The sequence below is a fragment of the Cyphomyrmex costatus genome, unplaced genomic scaffold (assembly GCF_001594065.2).
Source record: "Cyphomyrmex costatus isolate MS0001 unplaced genomic scaffold, Ccosl1.0 scaffold219, whole genome shotgun sequence".
Taxonomy (NCBI): Eukaryota; Metazoa; Arthropoda; class Insecta; order Hymenoptera; family Formicidae; genus Cyphomyrmex; species Cyphomyrmex costatus.
In genome coordinates, this window is record NW_017276246.1 from 1,370,549 (window position 1) to 1,389,440 (window position 18,892).

At 27.5% G+C, this 18,892-nt stretch overlaps 2 protein-coding genes across 2 annotated transcripts; both read right to left on the reverse strand.

Annotated features, from left to right (window-relative positions):
* Positions 1 to 6,107: 6,107 nt before the first annotated feature.
* Positions 6,108 to 7,442, reverse strand: LOC108773716 (uncharacterized). The gene is made up of 4 exons (XM_018539622.1): positions 7,342 to 7,442; positions 7,108 to 7,216; positions 6,648 to 6,847; positions 6,108 to 6,276 (listed from the first exon to the last, which is right to left on the reverse strand). The coding sequence occupies exons 1-4, from the start codon at positions 7,440 to 7,442 to the stop codon at positions 6,108 to 6,110; spliced, it is 579 nt and encodes a 192-aa protein (XP_018395124.1).
* Positions 7,443 to 11,310: 3,868 nt separating this feature from the next.
* On the reverse strand, positions 11,311 to 18,510 carry LOC108773757 (4-nitrophenylphosphatase). Its single transcript, XM_018539679.1, has 6 exons — positions 18,201 to 18,510; positions 15,499 to 15,659; positions 14,129 to 14,263; positions 13,716 to 13,929; positions 13,113 to 13,257; positions 11,311 to 11,505 (listed from the first exon to the last, which is right to left on the reverse strand). Exons 1-6 carry the CDS (start codon positions 18,289 to 18,291, stop codon positions 11,322 to 11,324), a joined length of 930 nt encoding a protein of 309 aa, XP_018395181.1. The 5' UTR covers positions 18,292 to 18,510; the 3' UTR covers positions 11,311 to 11,321.
* Positions 18,511 to 18,892: the final 382 nt, after the last annotated feature.

Here is an 18,892-nt window from a genome sequence, read left to right on the forward strand (position 1 = left end):
ATTTTTAGGTCTCAATGCACAGATCCGTTTAAAATAAAATTATACTGATTGTATAATGTCTTTTTTTGCAATTTTATTTTACATATTTTAAAACATTTAAATTGATAAATAACTGTTTGTTAAAATTAAATTAAGATTGATAATAATAATTATTAAAATAAGATTATACATTTAATCGTATATATGATACTTTTATTCTTGTTTACACAAATCGAATTATTAGTGGATTAAATAAATTTTCAATTTGAAATAAACTTTTAAGCTTTTTACCATCCGCAAATAAACTTTAAAGTTGTTTACCATCTTTTCAAAGATATTATTATACATACGATTTTTCAATCGTTTGTAATCAATGTCATTTTTCTATATAGAGACTCGCAAGGCAATAGAATTTGTATGAACGAACTTCAACGACTGTTTTGACTGCTGTTTTAATATATCTGAGGAGGGCTCAATCCGAGAGCCGAAACTTGTAACGAGAGACTTATTTATATATATTTTTCTTATTTTTTAAGCATATTTAGTATTAAGTAACGTTTTTCAAGTTAATTATCGAAAGAATTTATTAATTATATATTTTATATTTTAAAGTTTTGACTCTTATATCGCCCTTGTCTTCTTATTATTTAGTTCTAATTTGATTTGTATAAGCAAGTACAAAGTATAATAGAAAAAATTAATCTAACATTGAATTAATATTAAACAAAAATTTTTCCAAAAATTTACCAAACATAATTGTAAGGTCCATTAAGATTATTTTTAGGATTATAATAAACATATACATGATCGTTTTCTTTAATGTCTCCAGATACGATTGGTGCGCAATAAACTCCTGCATTTGCTGCAACATCCTCCAGAATAGATGTATGATATTGTGGAAAGTAATTGCAATAAGGCATTGAAAGTCTATATCTGAAATTAAATGAATGGAAGTTATATAATTACAAAATTTAACAAAGAAGTAGTAGTACTAATGGGAAGAATTTAAAATTTAAAAAAATTATATCTTTTATCTCCATAATATATTTTAATATGATTTAGGATAGTTTCATAAAATATTAAAAAAATATTAAAATGATTTATTAGAGATTAGAAAACTTTTAGTTAATAAAAATGTTATGCGATTGATCAAATTTATCTTAACATAAAAATTAAAAATTTATTTAAATTAATTTACATCTTTATCAAATGATTTGATAATAAGAAAAAAATGGGCAATGTATATAATAATGTATGCGTGTATATATGTAATTACTTCGGAACTGGTTTTATCACTCTGATGATTGTATCTCTTATCTTTATCCATTCCCAATCTTCTTCACTATAAGGCATAGTTGCTGTCGAAACAACAATATTTGGACGATACAAAAAATGTTTATATGTTATATCCCATGACGCTCCATACAGTTTATGTAATGTAGCTGTTGTCGTTAATACGAATCGTGGTAGATCCATGAGCCTTTCCTAATAAGAAGAAATACTTTGATATCCATAATATTATTCTGAATAATAAATTTAACTTATTACGCATGGTGCGTAACTTTCTAAACTCTCTTTTCTGGTAAACTTCTAGCACTGTATAAAATTAAAAATTGTTTTACCAATAATTGTTATTAATATCATTAATTTTCGTAAATTATAATATATTTATATTTTTTTAAACTAGATTGTAAGACTAAGCGTATATTATTGCTTAATATGATTTAATATAATTTACTTAAATTAAAGTTGCTAAGAAAAAAATTTGATAAATGGCGTTTGTAATCAAAATAATTTATATAAAATATCGACAATGTATTAATTATTTTGTTTTTAAAAAATGTGTATATGTCTTTTATTTGCTTTTGGTGCTTCATATAACGAACTTACTTTTGGGCATGATAATTAAGATTAAAACGTTTAGTAATCTCGTTCTGTTAACAAGTAATATAAATAAAGACTAGAATTTGAAACATATTAATTACCGGTATTTCATCTGATTTGGTTGAGTATATTCCACAATAATGAATCCAATTTTCTGTTATAAGATTTGGTTCCTCGATTAAAGGATCACAGTTTCTTTCTAACATACTTATACGTGTGTCTTTCTCAAGTTTGAAATATCTATGTATATTAATTTATTAATATTTAATGCATTCTTTATATGTATGTATCATAATATAAAGGTATGTTATAAAAGTTATTGTATATATACTTGGCCATATAATTGGCATTTATATCGCCAAGATTGTAAAGTTCTAGTGGATTATTATGAGTGAGCCATGACGAGTTATAATAATTCATACTTGAACGATGTCCGTTCGCGATCACACACATTGAATCATTCGAATTTCCAAATAGCACATGATGATATTTTACCAATTCTGTTAAATGCAGATTCGTTGTAGCCAACAAAGTGGTATTTGACCAATGTAGAATTCGTTTAGTTTGCTCATTATAAAATAAAAACATCCTAATAATGCATCATAAAAGTGTAAACATTACTTTTGACAAATTGTATAATATAAATTTAATTTACCAGAACACCCTTATAAAATTTTTTGAGTATGATTATTTTTTGATAGTTAAATGTTGTATATTAATATTTTGAGCTACTATAGTTTTTTGTACATTAGTCATATATGCAATTACCTATCATCGATTTTATAAGTATTATATTGGGTGTTTAAGAAAAAAATATTCAACATGTATGGTAGATAGTATACATCATACTGAGTAAAAAGAGAAGAGAGAGAGAGAGAGAGAGAGAGAGAGAAAGAATCTTAGTTAACATAGGTAAAAAGTACCAACTATTGGCTTTTATGTGTCGCATGCGATGTTTACCTGAATGTTTATAAAACTGAATTATGTACATCATCATTTAATTACCATATATACTTTATAACAGAAGATTTCGCGGGCAATCAGTCAGTTGTCATCAACGCTGATTGAGAATAGATCTATATTATTTAATGATTACATAGTTATATGGTATTGTGTTAAAAATGTTAGTGTATTACTCTAATCAACAAATAGCAGATATGCATTTTTTGTATAGTTGTGCTAATGGAAATGTCACTTATGATAAATGTCATTTATGACTTTCAGCTAACATATAGAAATATTTATATTTCAGAAACGGTTGAGCTTTCGACCTACGTTCTGCACTAAGATTTTTTACTCACAATCAGTATTGTGTATTATCTACCATATAAATGCTAAATGGTTTTGTTTTAACACCCTGTATAAAAACTGTTAACGTTTTCTAAATATAAATACAATTAATATATTATTCTATTTTAATCAAATTTTATAAAAAAAAAAAAGGTACCACGCTAAGTTTAATAATGATTCGAAATCTTTAAAAATAACTACTTTTTTTGTTAGATTTTAATTACAATCACAATAATATTTATAATTAAACGTCAAATTTTTAATAATAAATGCTTTAAATTGATATTATGTTGAATGATGAGTGAGCTACATCTTCAGTAATATTTTCATCATATAGAATCATTGTCAAAGAAACAATTTGTGTTTTACACTAACCCGTCCCATACTGGATAATTTCCTAAGTGTTCATTCGATATCATTCCATTGTGATTACATCTAACAGATGACAACTGCACTTTCTCTCCCCCTTGTATTGGATATATGAATAAACATTGAATAATACCAATTTTATACCAATATGGATTATCAACACTAGGATAATTTTTAATGTAATCTTTATCAATAGCAACCTGCACGAAAAAATAATTTCATTCATATGCATATGGCATATACAATTATTACTTAAAAATATATTGTATTTTTAAAAAATATGCATAAACAATTTAAACAGATAAAATCGAAATATAATCTTAATGAGATCTTATACATACCTCCCACATTATTGTTAACAGTTATTAAGATTTCTTGAGAAGAAATGATAAATTTGATCAAAACACATTCAATAATATTAGTCGTTTTGTTCTTTCACTTTCAATTCTATGATATATAATGTGCAATTATTGTATGTAATCTCACAAATTATAACATTAACAAATTATGTGATTATACATGTAATATTTTTCACTTTTTCTTCGTAAAGATCTTATTATACGATGATGATCTCTTCTTGATCAGTCGACTTTCAACAGTGAGTAAAGTATCAATTTTCGTATTGATTGTTATTATTTTCTGTTTTGTCGGTTATATTTTGTTTTTCTGGAACTTACTATTTATGAAAAGGTTATTACAAAGTAGCGCGTGTTTGACATCTCTATGATTGAAAGTTAATTTATAGGTATATATATTTAAATAAATTGTAACTGTTTGATAATTACACACATATACACACACACACACACACACACACACACACACACACACATATAATTAATTGGTTTAAATATCCATATTTATTATAATTTTTAAATATACTTATGGGATGCGCGCGTGCGCGTACATACACACAATTAACTTTCTTTACTTTATTTCACATATTTTTTAAAATTATTATTGAATTAAAAGCCTCCATTAGGATTAATAAAATTTAATTTTATATTAATATTCAATATAAACAGATTTTAGATTATTGTTAAATAAGTATTAAATTTTTAATAAAAAATAGGAAAGAAATTTAATTGCATCTTTGCGAAATTTTTTAAATTTCTTTAATTAATAAGTTAATTAATCGGTATATTATAATTTAGTGTATGTACAGGTGTTGATTTCAATAAATAATACTTGTAACTCGTTAATATGTTTATACCATTATTTTTTTATTAAAAACATTACAAAGAAAAAGTCTATAAAATATATCTTATATAAAATCAAAATTGTAAAGATTGGCATTATTATTATAATACTGTACTATAAAAATATTTCCTAGTAGAGCAATCTCTAGTTATTGATATTTTTTTCTTTTACTTATAAAAAATTACTTATATACTTATAAAAAAAGATATGTAGGAGGTTTAGATGAAATCAAATTATAAAATAATATAAAATGTTGTCAACGCGTGAACTCAAATAACGTTGCATTGCGTAAGGCATTCGATATTATATGTCATAAAACGTTGCAACGACAATTACACACAGAGAAAATTGTAAAATAATATGCGCTACAGAATTCTAATCTTCTAATACACAGTTAAATACTTTTTACTGTGTATTTGTAATAAAAATTTCATAAAGTAAATTTATGAATTACCATACATTTTAATAAAAAAATTTACTTTATCGACAACTATTTCTACGAACGAAATTTTTATTATGCGGAAGTAAAAAATACAAGTATAAAGTAAAATTTGAAAGTTGTTGGTGTTTATACAGATTTAAGAATAATGGGTTTATATTACTCTAAAGTAATAATCATTTTAATAGATTTGTTATAATCGTAACATACTTTTTATTCTAGTATTTTTTACTTTCTCACCAGTAGATATCATAAATTCGGCAAAAATACTAGTATTGTAAGGCAAAATACTAGTATTGTGTAAGGTAAAAATTATTTAACTATTTTTTCCATGCAATAACAATTATTGCGAGGCTACAAGTATGACTGTGTTTCATTATTCACTGCAAGAATTGCATTAAAAATCTATAATTCATGTCACGTATATTATATATAGATTTTCAATACTTACAGAGTAAATAACGAAATGTAGCTTATTATGTAAAACGTGAACAGACATTCTATTACTTAATTTAATGTATTAATGTTGATTTGTATTTATACATAAAAAGTAGTCTCGTTCATATATATTTTAACTACCTTAGCATATAACATATATCTAATTTATTACTAATATTATAATTGAAAAAAATTCATTATAGATGAAAATATATATAAAATAAAAAAAAATATTAAATAAACTAAAATGTTAGAAATATCTTTTTGCTGTATTGTTATTAAGCTTGCATAACTTTTAATTATTTAGTTTATACAGACCAATCAATTATTAGTAGTAATATGACCAAGATAACATCAAAAATATTCTGTACTTGAGAACAGAAACCGATCTTTTTCTTAATATTACTCAAAATTTCGTTGTGTTAACTTTAACAGTAGTATTATTATATGTTATGCACTGAATATTATTATGTCATGTAACTAAATTTTTAAGATAATTATGGAAAGATTAAATTAACAAATTAAAATTTGGACAATTTGGTGTTCGCTCGACATGAACATATACATTATCATTTAGATTTGCGGTTCCAACAGTAAACAATCTATAAAAATTTCCTAAAAATGATGGTGGATGATGACACACATTTTTCTTGTATGATTCCTGGACTGATGTTAAGCTATTGAAAAAATAAAATACACATTTAAAGAATCCAACAAAAGAACAGTAATGCAAATGTAAAGAAAATAAAGTTTAATAAATATATATTATTTTGTATTTTAATATTATTGCAGTTGTAATAATATTTAAGCTAATGAGAATGCATTTAGAAGCAAAAAGACTAAAAACAAAAATGGCTAACTTAGAAATTAAGAAGTTTTTAAATTAAAACAAATATTGATGATTTTTATCATAAACTGTTGTAAAAAATCAAATTTTTTTCAACATTTTGTATCTATACAAACATGAAAGATCCTATCAATGAATAAAATACAATAAAAAAATCTTAATATAAATAATATGAAAATAATTAATGATATACATGCGTACTTTGAGACAATCATAATCTTCTTCATGACTATATTACCGATCCTGATCCATTCCCAATTTTCCTCCGCAAAAAGAGGAGATTTTGGAGCCGAAACGATAATATGTGGTTGAATTTTTAAATAATGTGTAGTATTGCATACAAACTCTCCCATTGTATTTAACGTTATTGCTGTATACCCAGTTAAACTTAAGAATATCTCCTATAATAGGATAAAATTTTGAAAATATATGGTGTATAGAATGTAATATTGATTATACAAATATCGAAAAAAAATCAATATTACTATTTATATTACATACACTTTTACTATATAATTATATTGTATTTCACATTGTATATAGCAAGTATTGCATACTTATATGCCTCATATAACAATAGCAATAAATATGCATTTTTCAAATAATCGAATTTTATATAAGACGTTGAGAAGGACGAAAAATTTAAAAGTATATTAATTACCCAAGCTTCATCAATCTTATTTTCTCTCAACATATCTTCTTCTATTACTGGTTCGTCGATAATATCATATTCTATTAGTGCTACCCGCAGAGAAGAGGTTCGCAATATGCTATGTGATATGTTATATTGGTTAATATTTTTTATAGGAAATTTATATAGACGATAATTTAAAAAATTATTAGATATACATACTCATTTAACCATTTGGCAATTTTTTCGCCGCAATCAATATACCTTATTATAATCCAACTTGTTATTAGCTCTCTCACAACTTTGCGAATCTTTGTTTCTTCATCTAGATCAATTATTATTTCAGAAAAATCTGCTCTGAACATTACTTTGGACTGATATCCGATTAGCGCTTGCACTATTTGTATCTTAGTTTCAGTGTGTGTGTTTTGGAATTTATTGGTTTTTTCGTCGTATATGTGAAACATTCTAAAAATACATAATAAAAGTTTAACATTATTTTCGGCGATTGTGCATTGTATATATTTTTTACCATATATTTGATATAATTATTTGGTTATTTTAATATAAATATATTTTTGTTGCTGTTTTAAGTTATTATATAATAATATATTTTTCTTTTGTATACTAATCGGTTGTTTATCAAAATCTGTGATAAACATAAACAGTGAAATTTAATAAATATAATAGCTTAAATTATAAATATATATATATATATATATTTATAATTAAATATTAAACAGATTACATATTCACTCAATACCTTGCACTGACTTCAAATATCTAAACGACATATAATAAGTGATGACCTTATGCAATATATTCTTATATTAATTTGTTGCAAAATGAATTTTGGCTTTTATACTAACTTGTCCCGAAGAATAAATCCTGGTTCATATTCACAAGTTGCTCCGTATGGAGTAAATTTTAATGTAGGGCAATTTATTCTATATCCTGAGGCCAATGGGCGTACATGTAGCTGTTCGACTGTACCGACTTTTACCCAGTTAGGATTAGGTAATTCAGGTATTCTGAAATTATCATTTCTCCAATTGATTATTTTCTCTTTTAATATCTCGTAAATTGTAGAATACTTCATCGGTCGTATAAGAAGCATTATAATTATGCCGCCCGCTGCAGTAAGTGCGATTATTGAAGACCAATCCTAAAATCATAATTTATTAATTATTATTGAAAACGTTATTTTACAGAATCTTGATTACGCATTTGAGGCTTTCACGGGTATTATCTTCAATTATATCAGAAGGTTTGCGGGTTATCGCCGTGTCTTTCTTTATTCTTAATGTCGATGTCGACGTTTCGTGAACCATGCTATTCACTTCATCAGGACAAAGGAGTGCTCTAATACTGTAAGTCGGAATTAAGAATGAAGAAATTGACACGGCGATAACCCGCAAACTTTACAGAATTTTGTTTATTATATTATTTATACCGTTATTGCCATTGTTAACTAAATGTTATTTTGACTTGCACTTCTTTGATCTAGATCTCACTAATTGTGAGCCAAAAAATCTTCATCTTCAATGAACATATATCACATCCAGAAAATTTGATCTGAAAATTCTGAAATTTTTCTAAATTAAATTTAATTATTTTCTATCTGCTATAGATAATTTTATTAATAATAATATACTTATGTGAGTATCCTTAACACACAGAGCAATTTTAAAAGAAAGAATTCGAAGCCTTTCTATATAGAAATAAATATAAGTTATATGAAGGGACTACAATTATATTTCGATTAAGGAAAGAATATATGTATATCTAATTAAATAAATATAAATTATAATGACATATTTATCGATTTATAGATAGATATATATAACATATTTATTTGTTATCATTTATGATAATAAGGGTCAGTATATATGCATACATGCATATATACTGATGTTTATTAAACGATATCTTTTTTTGTCTCTAAATTATTTAAATAATAAACAAAAAATGCAATATAATAAGTTTATACATACTAAAGCTGAATTTAACTAAATATTTTGTAGTAAAAAACATTAAGGGAAAAAAAAATTTGGTTTTGTCAATTTGCGATTGATTGTTCGTTTTGCTTATTCATTTCTTAATTTACTACCAGTGACGAATTAATACACAATATCAAAGATCACAAATTATACATAAATATACAATTTTTGTTAACAAACTTTAACGCTAATCTGATCTAGTGGCGATTCTGTTCTTACCTCATTTAATAATGAAACGGTTATGACAAATTGAAGACGAGATTTGCCAGTAGTATGTCCTCATGCATTATTGTCCTTTTCTAATGTTTATATTTTCCTTAGAGCTAAAATCCGCACTATATTACAAACTAAAATCCGCACGACCTAATATTTCTGAAGATTTGTAAGTACAAACTTATGCAGATTATAAATATCGAGATCTTGTAAAAATATCAGTCTTAATGTATTTACGGATGAATTTACAGATGTGTTTTATAAAATTTTATTTGAGTGGATCTAAGAAAACACTACCACTTACGTAGTAAACGTTTAACGCAGAAGGTTTTAGCTTGAATAAGTTGGAATATGAATTTTAGCCTCAGTCATCCTCATTCTAGGGTTAAAATTTAATACCTGCCTCCCCACCAGTATACTAAAGCCAAGAAAAGAGACACACACACACGCGCGCGCGCGCGCGCGCACATACGTACTGTTCTATTATATTCTAAAATGCATGATATTGCATATTTCTAGCTGTTTCTACAATAAAGACTATTTCAATTCTAGTTTTCAAGAATTCATCCGTCCTACAGCTCTAACTTAAGGGGAAGTTTTATTTTTTAGGTAAAAAAAATTGATTTTTTTACGGAATAGTATGAAATGTTAAAAATATGTACAGCAAATTTCAAATCGAAATTCGTAAAACCGACGAAGTTATAAACAATAGACCAATTCGGTGCGTAGGTATACAACTTAGCACGTGCGGTAACTGCTCCGGTTTTTGCGAGGGAACAGGGAACAAAAGATCAAGAATTTCTTAAGGATCAGTTTTTACCTGTAGTCTGAAGACTACAATAGCCATGGCTGTGGGAAGAATAATAAAATATTGACCAATCACAATCGAATGCGAGGAGAATATTCGATATACAATATAACATAGTCTTTACTTTACTCTTACTATTTACGTGGCGCCACTTTTTTGTGGCGCGAAACAATCGGGATCGCAGCTTATTTAGCAGCCGGAATCTTCAATGAAGGATATTTTAATGTTTTAAAAATCATGATAACGATCGAAATCATCATTGGAGAATAAACAAAAATATTCACGTCTGCGCGTGACAAGAAACGTTTGAAGAAATCGGCGAGACAGAGCGACCAAAGAAGCTCGGACTTATTAGAGAGAGCAACAAATGAATAAAGATCAATTCTTTGAGCAAGAAGAAGGATATAGCCCAAGCATTGCTGATTAGCAAAAAGTACTATGAGTGTTCAATTTGCATTTGTAAAGTACATTTAAAACTTTAAACGCGTTTTTCTCGAAACAACTTTTTCGCGACTGGTTGGCATGATATCTACGAAACTAATAGACTGATTATCTTCCGCTTTGAATTGCATATTGAAGAAACATCTCTTTATCGTTCCATGAAAACGAAAAACAATCTGTTATATACTTTTCTTTTATTGTAAAAAAATCAGCCAATTTTTAGAGCGAAATCGATGTTTTTTATTTGACAAGCTGCTATTTTCTCAATTATCAATTTTTTTTTGCCAAAAAATGAAATTCCCCCCTTAAAATTATAGTGGCTTTTTACTTTGAAAGTTGAAGTCCAATTTACATAGAAAGAAATTTATTAATGGTAAAGAAGTGACCACACTGCAGAAAAATTAATTCATAAAGAATAATTATTTGAAATATAAAAATTGTTTTTCCATTTATTTCCATATTATTTTCACATTAATCCTTTTTCTAGATAGGAAATTTTTGGATTCTACTATGTACTTGACATAGCATTTAACAGTTTATACACAATTTATCTATTACTTTGGTACAATGGTAAAACTTGTTAGTATAGTATGTAATATTCTAATATCTATAATATATGTTTGTAAAATTAATATAAAAATGCGATTTAACATTTATGATGTAGTTATGACTACGTGTTTTTAATACATTAACAAATACATAATAATTATTTATAATTATAGCATTATCGCTTTGATATTTATTATTGATTACTAATTTCTTCTCCATCTGAGCATGAACTATTAATTATCTTTGTGATTAGCGATACATTTTGGATCGGCAGAGAATAGTTGACCTAAGCTAGGAAGATAATAGTCCGGACAGGTATCGTCTTTGTTTTGTGCCTGCTCCAGTGTATCACATCCCGTACCGACAAAAAGCTTTATAAATCCGCACATCGAGGCAAACTTCATATCTTGATTCACCCTACGTTTATATTTCCGAATCAATAAAATGTTCTTTTACCGTAAATATTCAAATAATTTTGTAGACGCAGCATAACTGTAGTTTGACACAGTATACTACACCAGTAGGGACACTTCGTATCGGTCCCTTTGATTTTATTATACAAATCACGTGATTACTTGTTATCTTAATGTCAGGGCCGAATGTCAAATAGAAGAAAGTTTCTTAAAAGTGATTCACACGGTACTGCTTTTATTCGCTCTGAGCAAGCTTCTTAATTTGTCAGCTAAAACTTCACTGATAAAAACTTCTTTTAAACGCTCATTATTTATTCGCTAGCGTCTAAACTTAAAAAAAAAATATGTAATAGTTAAGTATCAAAAGTAGCATCGTGTAAATCGCTCTTTATCTCTACAGAGATACCTGTAAAGTTGTTTGTGTGTACACGCAGCATAAATGCCTAGCCATCCAAAGTTGCAAGTATATTGGAGAAGGCATAAGAAGGAATGAGAAGAAGAAATGAGAAGGAATGGGAAGTCATAAAGAGGTATGGTTAAGCATTTATTATGCATGTACAGGATGTTTCATTTTAACTGTCATAGGGGAGCGAGGGGCTAGTTGTAACAGGGGTAAGTAGTAACACGCAATTTTTACCGGGATTTTGAACTCTTCGACGTCGAATATTTAACACGATCTTAGCCTTATAACTGTCCGCATTACGTAAGCACAACCAATGTTCCGTCAGGTAGCGTAGCGAGTAGTTATGTGCTATAATTAAGCCAGGTAATGAAAAAAAAAAAATTATTTAAACTTTCATTTTTGATACCTATTGTTATCAATTGTTATGACTATTTTGGGCATTACGTTCTTAAATATATCTACCTTTATTATGCTATATTGGTTTTTACTGCTAATGACATAAATTAATATTAACCTCAATTAACCTAGAAATTCATGCTAAGGGACAAGTTGAAACAATTTCTTGGGGTTTATAGTTGTAACATGTTACAATATGCCTCTAATGTTTATATTTGCATGGGTGGTTTTGTGAGCTTTAATGTATTTCATTATCGTATGTCTTTTTGAGTATGAGAAACTACAAAAAGAAAACGGTGAGGACTTCAAAAAGCCAAGATGTCTATGAGTTGGCTGCAGTTAAATAAATAATATGAAATATATGAAAATAATAATTATTTTTGCACTTATCTTTAAAAATAAAGACTCAAACCTGTTAAAACTTCATAAATTTATTATTATTACTACATGTCTCATTGCTGTTACAATTAGCCCCAAACACGAGGCAAATTGTAACAACCGTTTTTTTTTTATAAAACGCATGTTGTGGGGAAAATGTGTAGGTATTCTTTAATATTTTCTATTCTGATTTATTGTATAATGATTGATTTCTCGATAAAAGTAATTATAGTTATAAAATACTTGATAGGTTTCATAATATATACAATATTTTGAAAATTGTTACAACATGCCCCTCGCTCCCCTACGAATTTTTTCGTGAAATGTCCCTACTGGTAATACTTCGATTTTAGTGTTTGATTCTAATATTTTATGTGCTTATAAATATATTTTGAGGTAAAAACAGAAGTATATTTTACCACAATTTTACTTACGTGTCACCAATAAATAAACATCTTTTCAGATTCGTCACGTTGTATTTATCTAAAATGTAATCTTTTAAGGTTTTACTAGGTTTAGCACATGAAATCGGCTTTCTTCCACTGTGTGCACTGATAATGTTCACCAATGGTCCAGGACCTGACAATGAAAAAACATGATATTTTTTCTCTGTTAATTAACAAATATTTTTATATATTATAATAAATGATATAGAAAAGTCGTCGGCACTGACAAAAAGCTCCTAAAGTAATTTCTTCATTTCTCGGAACTAAACATTGCACTTTATCAAATTATTGATAAAAATATGTATGTAAATCAATAGAAAATGTTTTACATTAAAATAAAAGGATTCTAAAAATTCTTATGCGCATTCATTTATGGACATTTTGTACTACATAAGAAAAAATTTGTATGTAATGTTACATACAATATGTGTGTATAATTATTTTTCTATTTATACGAGGGATATCATTTTTTAACAGGTATATGTACATAGTAATATCACAAAAATTTATATTTATATGTTAATAATAATATTATTAGTATTTGAACAGAAAATGTTTTTACCATTGTTTAACAACGATGTTGATATTTACCCAAGATTTTAATTTGAGGTAATGCTTGTACTTGCAACCAATCATCTGTTGGTCCTGTTATATACAACACGTCTTGACGTTTGAGGCACGATATGGCCAAAGCTAGCATTGACCAGTTGCAATTGATATCAAAATCAACAATTACAGCTTTAACGGATGGTCGATCTAGGACCTCCTTTATGGTTGCAGATGGATTTATTTCCGAAATTTTTGGCTGCAAAATAAAACATTAATTTAATCTATATGCTCAATATGAACTTTTATTGAAAGTAAATTTGACACAATGGCCGGATTCATAAAAAAAAATGTTAGATAGATTAACTCTTATTGTTTAGTATTACTTGTACGAAACGTATTCTATCGAAATATTTCACAGAAAAGAGAAGTGATATATAACTTGTTTATTTACTCACTTGCTCGGTTAATCGTATTCCTGCCTCTTTGAAAATTTCCCGAGATAAATTCGAAACAATGGCAAAAACTTCGTCGCGGAAATCAATTTTCTTTAAATACCAAATAATAGATTTTATGGGGTTGACTACATGGTCCTATATAATGCAATTAATTATTAACTGTTTTTAGTAATACTCGTTTTAATATTTTATAAATTATATAAATAAGTATATTTTTTGTAGGCTTTTGTTACTTAATTATTTTGATATATTATGTTCTGTACATTTTAATACGTGTGTCTAAGCTTCTACTGCTAACAAGGAACATTTCACAATTATCCGATTTGATTTTCCTTGAAATATGTTGTTCAATACAAAAATCTAAGATGTATTTTTTTATATGTGCATACACTAACTCATGTTTACGGGTGAAATATTTTTCCGAAAAAAAAAAAAAAGTTTTACTCTTTCAAACCGAGTATCGTCGGAAGTATAAAAAATAAAATTTTTTGGGGGGTAGTGGAGGTATTTTGTTAAAAACAAAAAAATTAAAAAAAATTTTTTTACAACTTTAAAACATTTTGGAAACCGTACAATTTTTGTTTAAAAATTTTTTTTATCTTTCATTTTTCCGACAATATTCGGTTCGAAAGAGAAAAACCGTTTTTTTTTTTCAAAGAGGTATTTCATCCCGCAAACAAGAAAAATCAAATCGAATAGTTGTAAAACATCCTTTGTAATACAATATAATGGAAGACGTAAATCATTATATATTTATAGTATTTATTATTCATTTATTATCCATTGAAAAATATTCAGTTTAAATTTGTATACCTTATTTTGCATAAGAATAGTCTTATTGTCAGTATGAAGAAAATGAAATCACGACTATACATTCATCTTAAAACATTGATGATCTTAAATTGTAAAAAAAAGATCTGTAATCGCTAATACTTTTTTTAGCATTATTAATAATTATAATTTTGCTATTTATAAATTTTTCAAATAATTTATTTTAAAACGACAAATTAAGATATTAAATTTCGGTATTATAAACAAGCAGACGATGTAAAACCGTTGACAAACTTTATTATAATAATTTCACAATTTAAAATTTAAAATTTAAAACGAAACGTTTCGACTCTTACTGTAGTCCTCTTCAGTCTCAATAATATATACAAAACGTCAATATAAATATACATATAACAATTTAAAACAATAATTATAAAATATAAAGTCAATTTATTTTAATGTTTCTTCATCATACTCTATTCTTTGTAAAAAAGAATTTAAGATGATATAATAAAATGATTTAGAATTATAATTTATATTTTCTTAAAAATTTTATTATTAAAGTAATCAAATATTTTTAACCAAACTAAAACACTTACTGAACTTAAATTTAAATTGATATATTGAGGGCTTTTGTAAAAATTTTCTAACGTCTTGGTGCTATTATTAGTTACCAGATACACTTGTTTTCCCAGCTTTTGCAATGTCATTAAAGATTCCGAAGCACCTTTAATTGGTTCATTCAGTTCCCATAGGACACCTGGAGAACATTACACATTTCGCAAAATCTTTTATTTATTATTTATATAATTTAAGATACGAGAGCAAGTCAATAAGTTTTTAAAAAAACATAGTAAAATACATTTTTTTTATCGATTCATTTTTATTTCTCAACATAGTCTCCTTTCAGCTCGATACACTTGATCCAACGATTCTCCAACTTTTTCAAGCAGTCCGAATAGTATGATTTGTCCAACCCTTCAAAATAAGCTTCTGTTTCGGCGATGTACTCTCCGGTGGTGAATCTCTCCGAACTATTTCTTCAGATTTGAAAACTGGAAATAATCGCAGGGGGCTAAATCTGGCGAATATGCTGGATGGGGAAGCAATTCGTTGAATTTGGCCATCGAGCACCGTGCATTGTCTTGATGAAAAAGTACTTTCTTCTTCACCAAAATCAGGTGAAGTCCATTGTTTTGACTGGTTCCTTCGTCTCGGGTGTGAAGTAACGGATCCATGTTTCGTCCACAGTAATGAATCGAACCAGAAATTCATCTGGATTACATTGAAACATCTCCAAACATTGTTTTGAAATCGTTACACAGTCGCTTTTATAGTCCACAGTGAGCAAACGCGGCACCCATCTTGCTGATAGCTTTTTCATACCCAATTGTTCGTGCGAAATCGAAATCACTTTGCCATATGATATGCCTGTGGTCTCAACAAGCTCGCGCATTTTCACTCGTCGATCAGTCAAAACAATATCGAGGACTTTAACGATGATTTCTGGCGTAGCAGTCTCAATTGGACGTCCGGAACGAGGTGCATCGCATGTGAATGTATGACCACGTTTAAATTCATTCAACCAATTGTATACAGTTGCAAACGCTGATGCAGATGTGCTATAAAACATTATCCAACTCGGATTTGATTTCTTTCGGAGTTAAACCTTTTATAGATGTTTGATCACTGCACGAAACTCGTTTTTTTCCATTTTGCAAAAAATACAAAGGTTGTTCGCTTTAATCGTCCGCAGAAATGAAACCTCTCGATGAATTCCGCTCAAAATTTGACAGTAATCGGCTGAAAGATGCTACTTGTCAAAAAGTAATGTGACATGACATTGCGAGTGCCCTCTGATAAATTTTCTAAGAACTTATTGACTTGCTCTCGTATTTAATCCGAAAAAATGTAATCGTAGACACAAAACATGTAATACGAATAACAATAATATAAACCAATTACTAAAAAATTTAATTTGTAAAATCATTATATTGTATTATAAACACATATGTGTGTGTGTGTGTGTGTATCTATGATATATGCACATGCGCAGAAGGTATCTTGAAAGTTAAAAATCAAAATCAATAAAGAGTTTTGAAAAAATAAAATTGAAAATAAAGTTTTATGAAAGAAATATTTGCTGTTTCTTGCTCTGAAAAAAATAAGTTATATAGTATTTGCTAATTTTCATTCCGAGCAGTAGATTTGATGCGTACGTGTCTCATTTAAAGAAATGACGGTTTAATCATAATTTATAATAGACCAGTTTTAAAACCTTCGTTGTCTCAGAAACTACTGCTCAGAACGAAAATATTTTTACAACTTATTTTTTCAAAGAATTTTTATGCAGTGGCGTTTTCATTTGCGGATTTTGGGACATCTTGTAACGTATGATATATATCTATATTAAAATTTGCACAGGGTATCAATCAGTAACCATAATCCTTTAAAGTTCTTCCATAGTTAATTTTTTTATTTTAACAAAGTCTGTATATTTAGACTCAATAGTTTAAAAATAGATTTGAATAATAAAGGCTATGAGTCAATGCAAGATGTGAACTTTAATAATCTAAACAACATACCAAAATGATTAGGTCATCTTCAGTGTGTGGTACACAGTTAAAATAGAATTCAAAATAAAAATACAAATAAAGTTGCATTATCGGTAATATAAACATACATACAAAACAACTGTTTTAAACTTTTTAACATAATCAAATACTTTGCTCGCAATTCGTTCGCAATAATATACATTTTTATTTACTCATTTTATCTTAACTATCACATTAATTTTAAAATTTATATACAGTTGACAAATAATTTTAATATAATATTTTACTGACAACAATGATAAAATTCTGTTGGCCATCAAAATTGTGACATTGAAGCTGAGTCATTACAACTTTATTATCACCCGAGGATGAATAATGGAGGAATTGCGAGCGAAGTATTCGATCATGGTAGAAAGTTTAAAACAATTGTTTTGTATATATGTTTGTATTAGCATAATGTAACTTTATTTGTATTTTTGTCTTGAATTCTATTTTAACTGTATACTGTATAACTACACTGAAAATGACCTAATATAGGTTAAAACGTTTGTTGTTGAAATTTAAATTATTAAAGTTTAATGTTAGCAATTTACATGTTGCGTTGACTTATAGCCTTATTATTAAAATTTGTTTTTAATTTTACTTTTTCTGAAAATTGATAGCTATAAATAACATATTCTACAATGTTTCTATAATTGGCACACATAAAACACAAACGTTAAAAATTATAGAATTTTATTGCTTACCGTCGATGTCGCACAACACTGTGTCGAAGGATGTTAGAAACTTCTGCAATTCTTCAGTGGACAGCTTGGTAATATCTTTTGTTTTAGGCATGATTGTTTTGTAAGATTTGTCGCTCAATTTTGAAACACTATATTTTCTTAAAAGGTCTTTTGATGTCCAAATGGATCCTATTTTCTCAGTAATATGAGACTTCTTGTAACTTTTAACTTCCTAGAGGCTACTTTTAAGAGTTACTGTGTTGGTCTGTTTCACTATCTAATCGGAATATTGTACTGTTTGCAAACGGAAAGAATAAGAGTTAGTATTTAGTTTTCGATAACATCGTTGAAGACGAACACTTATTCGTAATGAAGTTTTGTGTTATGTACGCCTGTGACTTGTGCGCGTAATAGATATATTCCGGACGTCAGTAACAATCATCTCGCTAGCCTAGACAAGCTTGCGCATGCTCCAAGTGGATGCTGTAGAAGATGTAAAGTAATGTGTGTGTGCGTGCGTGTCGCATTGTGTAGTAAATGAAAATGTATTGTAAGAAAGATATAAGATTTACTCGTTATTATTATTATACCAACAACATTATCTGTATATATATATATATACAAATTTTGGAACACTGGGTACACACACACACACACACACACACACACACACACACACACACACACACACACACACACGCACGCACACACAG

What these genes read in the sequence shown, in the direction of transcription:
- LOC108773716 (XM_018539622.1), bottom strand. Translation starts at nt 7,442, where the DNA reads ATGTTCAGAGCAGATTTTTCTGAAATAATAATTGATCTAGATGAAGAA. An exon ending in ACAAGTTGGATTATAATAAG is followed by an intron (nt 7,217 to 7,341) that starts GTATATTGATTG and finishes CATATCACATAG; the next exon opens with CATATTGCGAACCTCTTCTC. An exon ending in ATAAGATTGATGAAGCTTGG is followed by an intron (nt 6,848 to 7,107) that starts GTAATTAATATA and finishes ATCCTATTATAG; the next exon opens with GAGATATTCTTAAGTTTAAC.
- LOC108773757 (XM_018539679.1), bottom strand. Translation starts at nt 18,291, where the DNA reads ATGCCTAAAACAAAAGATATTACCAAGCTGTCCACTGAAGAATTGCAG. An exon ending in GAATACGATTAACCGAGCAA is followed by an intron (nt 13,930 to 14,128) that starts GTGAGTAAATAA and finishes TTTATTTTGCAG; the next exon opens with CCAAAAATTTCGGAAATAAA. An exon ending in ACCTCAAATTAAAATCTTGG is followed by an intron (nt 13,258 to 13,715) that starts GTAAATATCAAC and finishes TTTCATTGTCAG; the next exon opens with GTCCTGGACCATTGGTGAAC.